The sequence below is a fragment of the Portunus trituberculatus genome, chromosome 47 (assembly GCF_017591435.1).
Source record: "Portunus trituberculatus isolate SZX2019 chromosome 47, ASM1759143v1, whole genome shotgun sequence".
NCBI classification, from domain to species: Eukaryota; Metazoa; Arthropoda; class Malacostraca; order Decapoda; family Portunidae; genus Portunus; species Portunus trituberculatus.
The window spans coordinates 21,086,391-21,098,462 of NC_059301.1; the positions used below are offsets into that span (position 1 = coordinate 21,086,391).

The 12,072-nt window shown below is 36.1% G+C and overlaps 1 protein-coding gene across 3 annotated transcripts in view; it reads right to left on the minus strand.

The window, feature by feature from the left end:
- Positions 1-2,789: 2,789 nt before the first annotated feature.
- The window catches only part of LOC123520799 (endonuclease/exonuclease/phosphatase family domain-containing protein 1-like), a 30,326-nt gene continuing 21,043 nt past the window's right edge, over positions 2,790-12,072 (minus strand). For 2 of the 3 annotated variants that reach the window (XM_045283409.1, XM_045283407.1), the window contains exons 6-16: positions 9,858-10,061; positions 9,233-9,426; positions 7,051-7,186; positions 6,254-6,356; positions 5,865-5,969; positions 5,485-5,595; positions 5,248-5,376; positions 4,758-4,983; positions 4,336-4,464; positions 3,670-3,845; positions 2,790-3,430 (exon numbers count right to left, since the gene is read on the minus strand). In XM_045283409.1, the coding sequence (XP_045139344.1) occupies positions 3,685-3,845; positions 4,336-4,464; positions 4,758-4,983; positions 5,248-5,376; positions 5,485-5,595; positions 5,865-5,969; positions 6,254-6,356; positions 7,051-7,186; positions 9,233-9,426; positions 9,858-10,061 (1,498 nt within the window). In that variant the 3' untranslated portion in view covers positions 2,790-3,430; positions 3,670-3,684. Of the gene's footprint in view, positions 3,431-3,546; positions 3,846-4,335; positions 4,465-4,757; positions 4,984-5,247; positions 5,377-5,484; positions 5,596-5,864; positions 5,970-6,253; positions 6,357-7,050; positions 7,187-9,232; positions 9,427-9,857; positions 10,062-12,072 lie in introns of those variants that run through there. The other variant, XM_045283408.1, reaches the window with a different exon arrangement.

A 12,072-nucleotide genomic window follows, 5' to 3' on the forward strand; every position in this document is an offset into this window, starting at 1 on the left:
TACAAATCATAGTGATCTGAATTTAAATAATTCATACTGCTTACTGCTTAAGAAATGTTCTTAGTATATATATACTGCACACACACGGGTGAGAGGAGATCTAATAACAATGTACAAGTTAGTGAACCATATGGAAAAGATAGATAGACAAGACCTGGTATCACTGATTGAAGATGAAGATAGATGACAAAGGTCAATGTTTGAAACATTAAAAAAGTTTAGTTTTCCACATAGGATGGTGGACATATGGAACAGCCTGAATGATGAAATTGTAACAGAAGAAAGTGTGCACAAATTTAAGGAAAATTTGGATAAATTAGCTATGGAGGCATCACTATGAACCCTCTCGAACTCTGTAATATACGAGCTAAATACAACTACACTATGTAAATACACAACAAAATATATAGTACACAAGATAGTAATTCCTTTAGGGTATAAAAGTTGAGAATCACTGCTCTGATCCCTACACTCTTCTCACACCACTTTCTTTCACACTGTCTTGCACTTTATCCCTCTGCTCTCCTTTCACTAGATATTTTTATATTGCACTTATTGCATCTATCACACTGTCTTAGTCATCTCCAGGTCAAAGGTAACAAAGGATGAAGTCACAGCTGACTATCTGTAAACAATAAATTACTTTTTCTTGTAATGAATCTATTTCTAGCTTTTCATTTCAAACCTCCAAGGGTGTGGTAAAAACAATTTCTGGTTGCTTGGAAAATAAACTCATGCATTCACTCATACATGCACACACAAGGGGATAGAGTTCCTAGTATTTTATTCCTGTCATAAAGCAAGAGGACAAGGTGGGCAAAGAAAAGAGAAAAAAAAAAGAAAAGTAAAAAAAGTATGAGCAGACTAATTCAGAAAAAAATAGCAAAAATATAAACTGACAAGGAAATTACACATGGATAAAAAAAAAAAAAAAAAAAAAAAAAAAAAAAAAATACATGATTAGAGAACACCTAAACAAGTATAAAGAGCCAAATTTTTTCAACAGATGCATAGATGGAAAGATAAAGTAAAGTTCACCTGAAAAGATGAGAATCCTACAGACAGAAGCAAAATACCTGAATAAAAATTCTCAGTAAGTGTTTGAAGTAAACAAGAATAAAGCTCACAAGGAGGAAGGAAAGAGATGAAAATAATATAAATCAGAAGGCTAGATATAATTTCAGGTTATAAAGGAATGTATACATAACTTGAGTGTAAATCAAAATCAGTAAAGTTTCTAAGCAGAAAAAAACTTTAAATGCATAATGCCTATTTGCAAAAACCATAGAAGAATCACAGATCCATATCTCAGTAAATTTTCTGAAAAGTAATTGAATAAAACAAATAACAGAAAATAGTGTAAAAAAGTAAAAAAATAAACAAATAAAAGAAAAAGTAATGGGAAAATTATTAAAATGCTCAAGAGGAAGGTCATGCATCACCAATGACTAAACAGGAATGGAATGGGTGATAGGATGCATAAAGTTAGACTTCAGAAAGCATTTCATTATGTCCCACATTGAAGACTATTATGAAAGTTCAGAAACTTGCAGTTGCAATACAAGGTACTTCAATATTGCCTAATCATCCTAATCATGAATGAACATCACAAACAAGCAAACACACAATGGAATAATCATCAAGCTTGGCTAAAACTTCTAATACATTCCTGAGCATTCATTCAAGTTTTATTTTTCCTAAGTAGGCATATCAGTTATAAGACAATAACATAATGTTGAGTAAATTAATAGACTAGCTGAAGTTCATATGGATGATCCTTCATTTCTAAACAAAGACAAGAAGAATACAGATTAAACAATAATTGAGTCAAATTGGAATATGTTGAAATTGTTTCTCATGTGGGAAAAAAAAAAAAAAAAAAAAAAAATAGGGAATAGTACAAAGAATAGCAAGCAATATGGTACCAGAGTCAGAATGCATAACTGAGGAGGAAACATTAAAAAAAAAAAATAATAATAATAAAAATAATAATAATAATCAGCCAATACGTACTTGAAGGAGGATGAGGAAATACATTGAATATGATCTATATATTAATGGACAAGTTGGAAGAACTACAGAAAAAAAAAGAATATCTGAGATAACAAAAGAAATTAAACATAAAACAAGGCAAGATAACTGAATAAGAAAAGTATGGCCTTCCTCAGAAATAGGACAGAACAAGACTTAAGAGAGGAGTACACTACAACAGCAGGAAAGACTGGATAAAAATAAACATGCAGACTGTTGAGCTACATAAGGATAGTTTAGCTCTGTTTGTTGCAACTAGATGAGTACAATTATGTAAATATACCACACAAAGGAGTAAAAGACTGTTGATCTACTCCTACTGGACTATGAGGACGTAGTTCTTTAGCTTAAGTTCTAGACCATTGTCTGTTATGCTGGAAAAGGAGAAAAATCCAAATTTGTTTCCATGTGACTGAGGATTCTTAACTCAAGCACTTGTTTCATCATTGTACCACTATCACCACTACTATCATCATCATTATCACCATTGTTATTATTATCAATAGTGTTATTATATATATTATCTTTATAATCACTATCATCATCATTTTCATAACAATTTCTAATGTTATAAAAATAAAAAAAATCATTATTATCATCATCATAACTTTCCATAAAGAAGTTCTCTACTTTCATATATATATATATATATATATATATATATATATATATATATATATATATATATATATATATATATATATATATATATATATATATATATATATATATATATATATATATATATATAGCTGAACAACAATAATAACAGTATATAACTCTTTTATACATTTTATACATTTCCCAAACATGTTGGGTAATATCCTATGAAAATGCAAAATGCAACAAATCCACATGGATGCAACAAGGAACCAGATACATCATCAGTTTAATATAAGGCCAAAACATTAAAGCTTAAAGGAATCTGGACCAGCAACTCACAACTCCTGCTATCTTAAACACATCTGCTAGTGTACTGAAATCTGAATTGTCATGTATGTATTGTCTCAGTTTTTAGGAAGTTTTGCACACAGCATGTATACATGTTTCTCAACAAAATTTCAAACTAAACTTCAGAGGTTTCTTACAAGTAGCAGAAATTTCATAGTTCTGAATATCTAGATCATTAAAAAGAGTCAAAAGCAAGTTAATATAAAGCAAATAATGGGTATCATAAGTAGATGAGAGGAATCATTAAAGTTGGATATATCAACAGCATTTTATACTATACATCACTCAGAGTAGTTGGTAATTTACCATGGTGACTTCTCCAGCTTTACCCTGATGAAATGTGTGGATGGCGAGACAGAAGAGACCACAGTACAGTGGTAAGTGCTCACTCACACCTCCTCTCTGGGACCAGCAAGACAAACCAAACTTTATCACTTCATCTACTATTCTGTCAAATACAAACAGGAAAATTTGTCCCTCGAATTTCTCAAAAAAAGTAAGCAATACATGCATGTTTTGCTTACATGTCTAACCTAATAAGTAGCATGCATAAAAGATACAAAAGTATACACAGCATCATTTATGTTCTTGATCATCTGTTTTATATGGAGTGACTTGTAAGATGAAGGAATACAATTACCTAATGTGCATGACATCACAAATAAGTCATGTTACCTTGATACTAACCTGCTACAAGTAATTTTAATACCATAAAATTCTAGCTTCACGTTGATGGGATGTGTGTGTGCTATGGCAGAAGAGATCACAGTAGAGTGGGCAGTGTTCACTCACTACTCCTCCCCAGCCCCAGCCAGATGGGATGGCAAGATGACTCAGCCCTTCATTAACTATTCCCCAGTGTCCTATTAAACAGAAATAGAAAAAAAAAAAACAGCTTAAAATTTTTTAATATTCCAGTCAGACTGAAAACTGCTTGTAACTGTTTCTATTCAAACTTATGCATTTTATGCTTTACAAACTTTATCATTAAAAAATTCTTTACCAACATATTACAACAGCACAAATATTCACATAATCTTTATCACATCTATCAAAATTTCCCATCTAAAAATTTTTCTGACACTCGTTTTATAGCTCTTCCTATACTGTTCATTTTCTTTTTATAAATATGCTTTTATTTTCTAAAGCTCCTAAATATTTGCCCATCAATGTCATATTCCATTTTCCCTTGCCCCACTTTTTTTTCTTTTTATATTTTTTATTTATTTACTTCTTTTTAGATTTTAAAATATTCTATTTAAAGGCCATATTCCCATCCAATATGAAATGTATATGGATTTTTAATGAGCAAAGTTATGACACAGTAATGTACTAAGGTACTCATTACCTTACCTGTATATAAAGTAGCAATGCAAGGATTCAGCCAAATGTTGTCATAATAATCTGATTCTTTAGTAGTGCCAGTCATAGTATCAGCTGGAACAATGTTTGTGTAGGAGGTTTCTCTTAATATATTGAAAGCTGGAAAAAAAGTATGCATAAGTATTTGTCAACATAACTTCTAGCTATTACTTTGATTCTTCACATGAACTGCAAGATCTTTTCATGAAAATTTTAAATCTATATTATAGCTACAATGAAAACTGAAATATGTTTCAAGTCTCTTATCATAAGAATCAAAGTTGAATGGTCATAATGAAAACCAAGAAGACAAGGAAATAAAAATGTGAATGATGTTGGGAGGTAATTAGTAAGTAAATAGTAGCATAAATAAATAAACAATAAATGACATTGTTGAACCTGTTAGCACTAACCAATGTCTTCTGGACTCATACTGAAGTCTCCCAACAGAATGATGTTTCTTTCTGTGACAAGCTTGTCTCTGAGAGCAGCTACAAGTGGGGCCAGCTGAGATACCATATGACTTGGACTCCCTTCCTCATCCTCTCCAGAGTCAGATAAGTTGCTTGTACCAGTACTTTGGGCTAGTTTGCTTCCATTTATATGAAGATTTATCACAACAAATTCAAAGTCATTAACCTGAAATATGCAAAAAAAAAATGTTTACTCTTTTTCCTTCACTTATTTGATCTGGACACCATTTCAAATTAAGTCACAGAAAAGAAAATTGATGAGGAAAAGTGGTTTTTTTTTATCAATAAAATAGCATAACCTAAATTAAATTTAATAAGGTGATTGAAGAAAAGTCAGTTAAGTTGGAGCTTAAGCTAAAATGATCAGCTACATGGAATCCCTGTCCTGAGCTTCAAACATGGCAGAGAAAGACTATGACTATATTCTAACCTTAAAGTAGCCGAGATATGGCTTTGTGGAGAAAGAGCTGCCATTATTTTCTTGAATACTAAGGATGGATGCAGACAATAACTGGAGACCATGTTGCACATTGTAGATGAAGGCTGCATACTCAGCTCCCTGTTTTGTTACAAAAACATTAGATATGTCTGAGCTAAGCTTTTCTAAATTAAGAGTATATCTTCATGATATGCAAGCTTTTAATCAATAAATACTAATCAAACTCACATCTGACATGTCACCAACAGGTTCTTCTGACACTTGCCACCTCCATTCACCTTTGGCTCCTGTCCACTCTCGAACACGCCTTAAGCTGCTATGATTCAGTTCACAACATATCTGAATGAAATAAATTGTTCTTGAATACTTTTTTCTTTTTTTCAAAATATTTTAGAGAAGAGGCATATCTACAGTCCTAAATCCCATGTCAAACAAGTAACCATGTGCTTCTTGACACTCACAACTTGTATGAAAGATATGGTTACAGAAGGGTGTGAAATTTTTATTTATTCAGAGAATACTACTGGATAAGTAATCTAAGAGCACAAAAAAGTTAAATATAAGATCTCCATTTGTCAATTAATAATTTCTAATGAGAACATTCATACCTTCTCAAGAACATCTTTGCTGCAAACTTCTTGTATGGCAATAAAGCTGAAGCCATTTTCCAAAATGGTGCGACACACAACTTCTAAAACTCCAAGGTTGCAAATCTAAAGAAGAGAATATGACACATCAAAATAAATCCAAATCAAGATGTAAGAACTTCTCCCTAGAAGTTACTTCTGTTTCATGAAACTTGGAGGCAGTAGAGAAGTATTTGACTGAAACTCTTGATAGTTCAAGAACAAAACCTGGATTAGCCACTCAAGAAAACCATCTGAATAGCATTAATGGGAGCTGTATTGATAATGCAGATGCCAAAATTACAAAGGAATTCCATATGCTCAGTAGTGTGAAAAAAATTACATAAAAGCATAAAGGCATAAATATCTACCTTTTCTTTTGTTAGTCGCTGCAAATTCCAAGTAGCAACTCTTATAGCTGGCTGGCCCTGATAGCTCCCAGTAAAGACTTCTTTCACTACTGGACGTTCAGATCTGAGTGCCAAGAAATTATTGCTATTTCCATTAATGTAAATCAATACAACAGATAGACATCTGCTTTAATGGAAGACAGTGTAGGAATCATAACACTAATGAGGAAAGACATCACTCTGATACTCTTTGTCACCTTTTACAAAATGCACACTGTATGGTAGCAGGTACTGCTACAAAACAGTTACAGAAAGTGTCATTCGGCCATCCCAACATTTATACTTAATAATAGCGCAGGAATATTAGCAACAATCATCAACATCGTCTTGAGCTAAAAAAATTATCATAGACAGCAGCTAATTTAGATATTAAGATTTTTCAGTAAATACATCACAAGACAAGAATGACAACAATGAAAATCTGTGTGAAAGATGTGGTATGGGTATGTATAACAGGAAGTGTGAAGGGATAGAAAGAGTAAAAAGAAATACAATTATTTTTTTCTGATGCATTGAAAGGAAATGAAAAGAAAAAAAAAAAAAGAAAAAAGTGAATGGGTAAAGAAAAAGAGATTATGGGCTTGCACAAGAGAGAAGTGGAAGATCCCTATACAAACCATGTTCATCTAATTAAAGACTGAAGCCCTGAATCTTTTGTTGTAGATGAAGCAAATAATATACAAACTGAAATAGTAACTACTGAAATATACATCTGAGTGATTTATCTTCAAATATACATACTTAAATTAAAAAAATACCTTAAGGAGAGAAGTTCAAAGATGTCTGTGCTGAAGTCAATAGGACTTCTCAAAGGCATCCGTTTTAAGTCCAGAGAGGGTTGCTCAATGTCTTCTCCATTATTATTGAGAGGTGCGGAGTATGTTCTGCGGTGACCTAAAGCAATAATCAGATATTAGTTTCTTCTGGTAGCATGCCAGTATGTTGAGAGAGAGAGAGAGAGAGAGAGAGAGAGAGAGAGAGAGAGAGAGAGAGAGAGAGAGAGAGAGAGAGAGAGAGAGAGAGAGAGAGAGAGAGAGAGAGAGAGAGAGCATATCCACTATATACTACAACTTAAATAGAAAGCAGTAAAAGAATTCACAATACAGCAGAATTTCTTAGACTATGAAAATAAGAATTTATCAAAGAAACATAAATAAATAAAAAACACTTTTGAGTTTCATAGTATCAAGTTTTATAATTCTTAAGTTTTGCACTGAGTCCTAAATCCTTATTAATCCAACTTTTGCACAATATCCCCTTAATTTTACTTTTTTGTTGTGTATAGGTCACTTCTTCCTACTACTGGCATTTCATAAACTGCTACAATACTAGTCATTCCTAATTGTATATAAGAGAGTGTCACACTACATAACAATGGTACAGGCACATAATAACAATATCAATGAGGTGTCACATTACTGTGGTGTTGCTGTATCCACTACACAGTATGTACAGCATCATACTACTGTGGCACCTCACTACCACACAATGATGTGAGGGAAAAAAAAGAAGAAAAAAAAAAAGTTACAGTGCAGATATGGTGGTGTGATACACCTATGCCACAGTATCATGTCTTATTTGAAGACAATGCACACACTTAAGCCAGGCGCACATTGAGACGCAGGTGACTCAGGCAACACAGCACAGAACAGGGCAGAAAACTGCATCTCACTATTCTAAATGTAAGTGCGTACATTGTCGCTCAGGGCAGCACAGTGTAGGTGCAGACTTGTTTTGGCCTGCAGTCTTTGAAACGCAGTTTTCTGCACACGTTTGGCGCAGGAAGTCACATCCTCAGTATCCACATGATGTCGTCCACTGAGGAACTTATTGAGGCTGTCCGCCAACACAAAGTCCTTTACGATACAACCCAACCTGATTACATGAAAGGGTCACTGAAAGACAAGATATGGGCTAAGATTGCATCCATTCTACAATTCAAAGATGGTGAGTATATTGTTGTATGGTAGCATACGTTGAAGTACAAGTAGCATATATAATACAACTGAGTTAATAGGCTTTCCGTTGATGTGTGTGTGTGTGTGTGTAATTCACCACCACCACGGTCGCCTGCTGGTCACCCAGCCAGTCTTCCCCATTACAGAGCGAGCTCAGAGCTCATAGATGGATCTTCGGGTAGGACTGAGACCACAACACACACTCCACACACCGGGAAAGCGAGGCCACAACCCCTCGAGTTACATCCTGTACCTATTTACTGCTAGGTGAACAGGGGCTACACATTAAGAGGCTTGCCCATTTGTCTCGCCGTGCCGGGACTCGAACCCGGCCCTCTCGATTGTGAGTTGAGCGTGCTAACCACTACATTATGCGGTGTGTGTGTGTGTGTAAGTCACCTCCTCCTCGGTCGCCTGCTGGTCACCCAGCCAGTCTTCCCCATTACGGAGCGAGCTCAGAGCTCATAGACCGATCTTTGGGTAGGACTGAGACCACATCAACACACAACACACACTGGGAAAGCGAGGCCACAACCCCTCAAGTTACATCCTGTATCTATTTACTGCTAGGTGAACAGGGTCCACACATTAAGAGGCTTGCTCATATGCCTCGCCGCTTACCGGGACTCGAACCCGGCCCTCTCGATTGTGAGTCGAGCGTGCTAACCACTACACTATGCGCGCGCGCGTGTGTGTGTGTGTGTGTGTTTTTCTCAGATAATCTTGATTATCTGAGATGATAGACTGCTTCTCAATGTTCGCACCACGCCTATGCTGCTGTGTGTTGCTCTGCCCTGCCCTGCCCTGCTCTGCGCTGCCCTGTGTCTCAATGTGCGCCCGGCCTTACAAAGTTCTGGGCCATGTGGCAATCCTCAAGTTTAGTATTATGCCTTTGGAAGCAAGTGCAAAAGTTGAGCGTACCATATTCACTTAAGAAAATTGTCCACTTTCTTCATGAACATTATTAAGTCTTCCTGCTCACCTGCCATTCTGCCATTAAGACTCCGTGAAGACATCTTGCTACAGCTTGCAACTGAGATCACATCACTGACTTGGGGAGAGGCTGGAGAAACACTACTGACAGTAAGATACATTCTCAGGATACTTAGAACACGTCCAGATATCCCTTTGACTTTAATTAAGTCATCAATGTTCTTGAAAGGACCTTTTCTTTCCCTAAAAACAAAGAGGAAAAAAAGTTATAATATCTCATAAATTCTTCCAATATCACCAAACTTTCTCTTAAAAAAAAAATAAATAAAATAAATAAATTAAAAAATTAAAATAAAAAAAATAAAAAAAATAAAAAATAAATAAAGAACATCCTTCAAACTTACACATTTGTTATCTAGTATGTGAAGCTTCTTACATGCTTATAAGTAATGTTTCATTTGTGGCCCAGTACACATGGTGGATTCCATCAGGAAACATGATACATAACTTTCACATTCTGAGCATTCTGAGATTTGCTGCCTTGTTTTAGTAAGCTTCTAAGCTTTACGATTGTGACTTTTAGGGTATATGTAAGTATAATTGAACCAGATGGCCATGCAAGTTGTTGATATCTTATGAATCACTATTGCTAAAAATATTATTCATACACATACCTGTATTCTACAATGTTAGCTGCCAACTCTTGATTCATTCCACGTATATTCATCAGATCAAAGATAGATGCAGCATTTACATTAATGGCTCGGATTGGTGATCCATGGACACTACGTCCACCTTGTGACTGCTGTGATCGCTGTGATCGTCCAGATCCATAGCTTGGTAGAGAGTCTATACTCTGTGTTCGAGATGATGAGCGACTGAAATATGAATATTTAACATATATAGACAATCATAATAATATAAAGTTGTATTTTTCTGCAGAGAAAGAGCAAAGCAAGTTATATTTCCCTAAAATGTATCATAAGGTGCAAATATTTAGTACAGTATAGTTCTTACATGGTCAGCAAATAACAATCTTTTGTCATGGCAGCACATGCTGTTCAGGGAGTGCATGGCCTCCCAGCTAGCATAAAAAACAGCCTGGGACAAATTGAGTTATTGGCATCTCAAGTGCATCTTTTCTCCTCAGTCTCAGCCATAGCAACAATGATCAATATCATTAACTAGAGTCAGTACTATGTCTTCAGTAAAACATAACCAGATTTTCTTCTTGGGTTGAAACACATTTTGTTCTGTTAATTTTATGATGCTTTCAATGATGATTATGAGGCAGACATGTCATGGTGACAGGATTCAATCATACATCTTCACATGTTAAATGTGACTGGTGTCAATGTAGCAAAGCATGTGAATAAGAAAACATGAAACTTCCAGAATCTGATATGAAAATTCATCAAGGCAGGCAGTGAGGAACAATTTTTTCACAGCTACAGTGGTGACTTCCCCATTGTGCCCCTTCAGCTGTCTTGCTGTAAAAGTCAGATTAGAGTCCAACTGTCTTCATAGAGAAGCAAGGAGCAGTGGGGATAAGATAAAGAAATGTCACCACTGTGGTTGTGAAAAGACAATTCCTCACTGCCTCCCTTGACAAATTAAAATTTTGCATTTGAAATTCATGTTTGAATGTATGTGTGTATGTGTGGGTGTGTGTGTAATTCACTGTTTGATCTGCTGCAGTCTCTGACGAGACAGCCAGACGTTACCCTACGGAACGAGCTCAGAGCTCATTGTTTCCGATCTTCGGATAGGCCTGAGACCAGGCACACACCACACACCGGGACAACAAGGTCACAACTCCTCGATTTACATCCCGTACCTACTCAATGCTAGGTGAACAGGGGCTACACGTGAAAGGAGACACACCCAAATATCTCCACCTGGCCGGGGAATCGAACCCCGGTCATCTGGCTTGTGAAGCCAGCGCTCTAACCACTGAGCTACCGGGCCGTGTGTGTGTGTGTGTGTGTGTGTGTGTGTGTGTGTGTGTGTGTGTGTGTGTGTGTGTGTGTGTGTGTGTGTGTGTGTGTGTTTTTCAGAACTGTTCAATGTTGGACCAAAATTTATTGTGAGGGAGGAAGACCACCACCTCACAAGCCTGAAGGACGTAAGCGCAGTGTGAGCCAGAGAACTCTAAACATTATTCGAAGACAGCTTTAGGCCAACCCTCGCATACACAGCAAGAAACTTAAGACCCTGCTTTGCTGGCTGGGATGAGTGAAAGGACTGTGCGGAGATATGTGAACTGCGACTTGGGATACCAGAGTTGCCGCGCAGTTTCAAAACTTGCCTCACACATGCTCACCATACCAATAGGCTTGCTTTTGTGTCTCAGCACAAAGATTGAAACTTAGATAAGTGGCATAGGGTACTTTGGTCAGATGAGGCAAGCTTTCAGGTTACAGACAACCAGAGAAACTGTGTGTACTGCAGACACAGTAGTAACTGTACGATCAACGCTACACAACACACACAGTAAAACACCCAGATTCTTTGATGGTGTGTGGTTGTTTTTCTTACTTTGGTCTTGGAAAATTAGTGTTTTTGCCTAAAAATGTTCGTATGAACCAAAATAACTACTTTGAGCTAATTCTGGATAAGTTACTTGAGTGTACAGTATGGAAAAGTGCAATGCTGATATCTTCATGCAAGATGGTGCACCGTGCCATACAGCAAAGTTAATTCTTGACTGGTTTGATTTCTGCAATGTCAGTCTTTTAAAACCTTGGCCCACAAATTCACCAGACCTTAACCCTATAGAAAATCTCTGGGCATACACAAAACTTAAAGTAAAGGAGAGAGATACCTCCTCCCTCCCACTATTCAGGACATATGGGACAATATTGATGCTCAGTATCTCCACCATCTGGG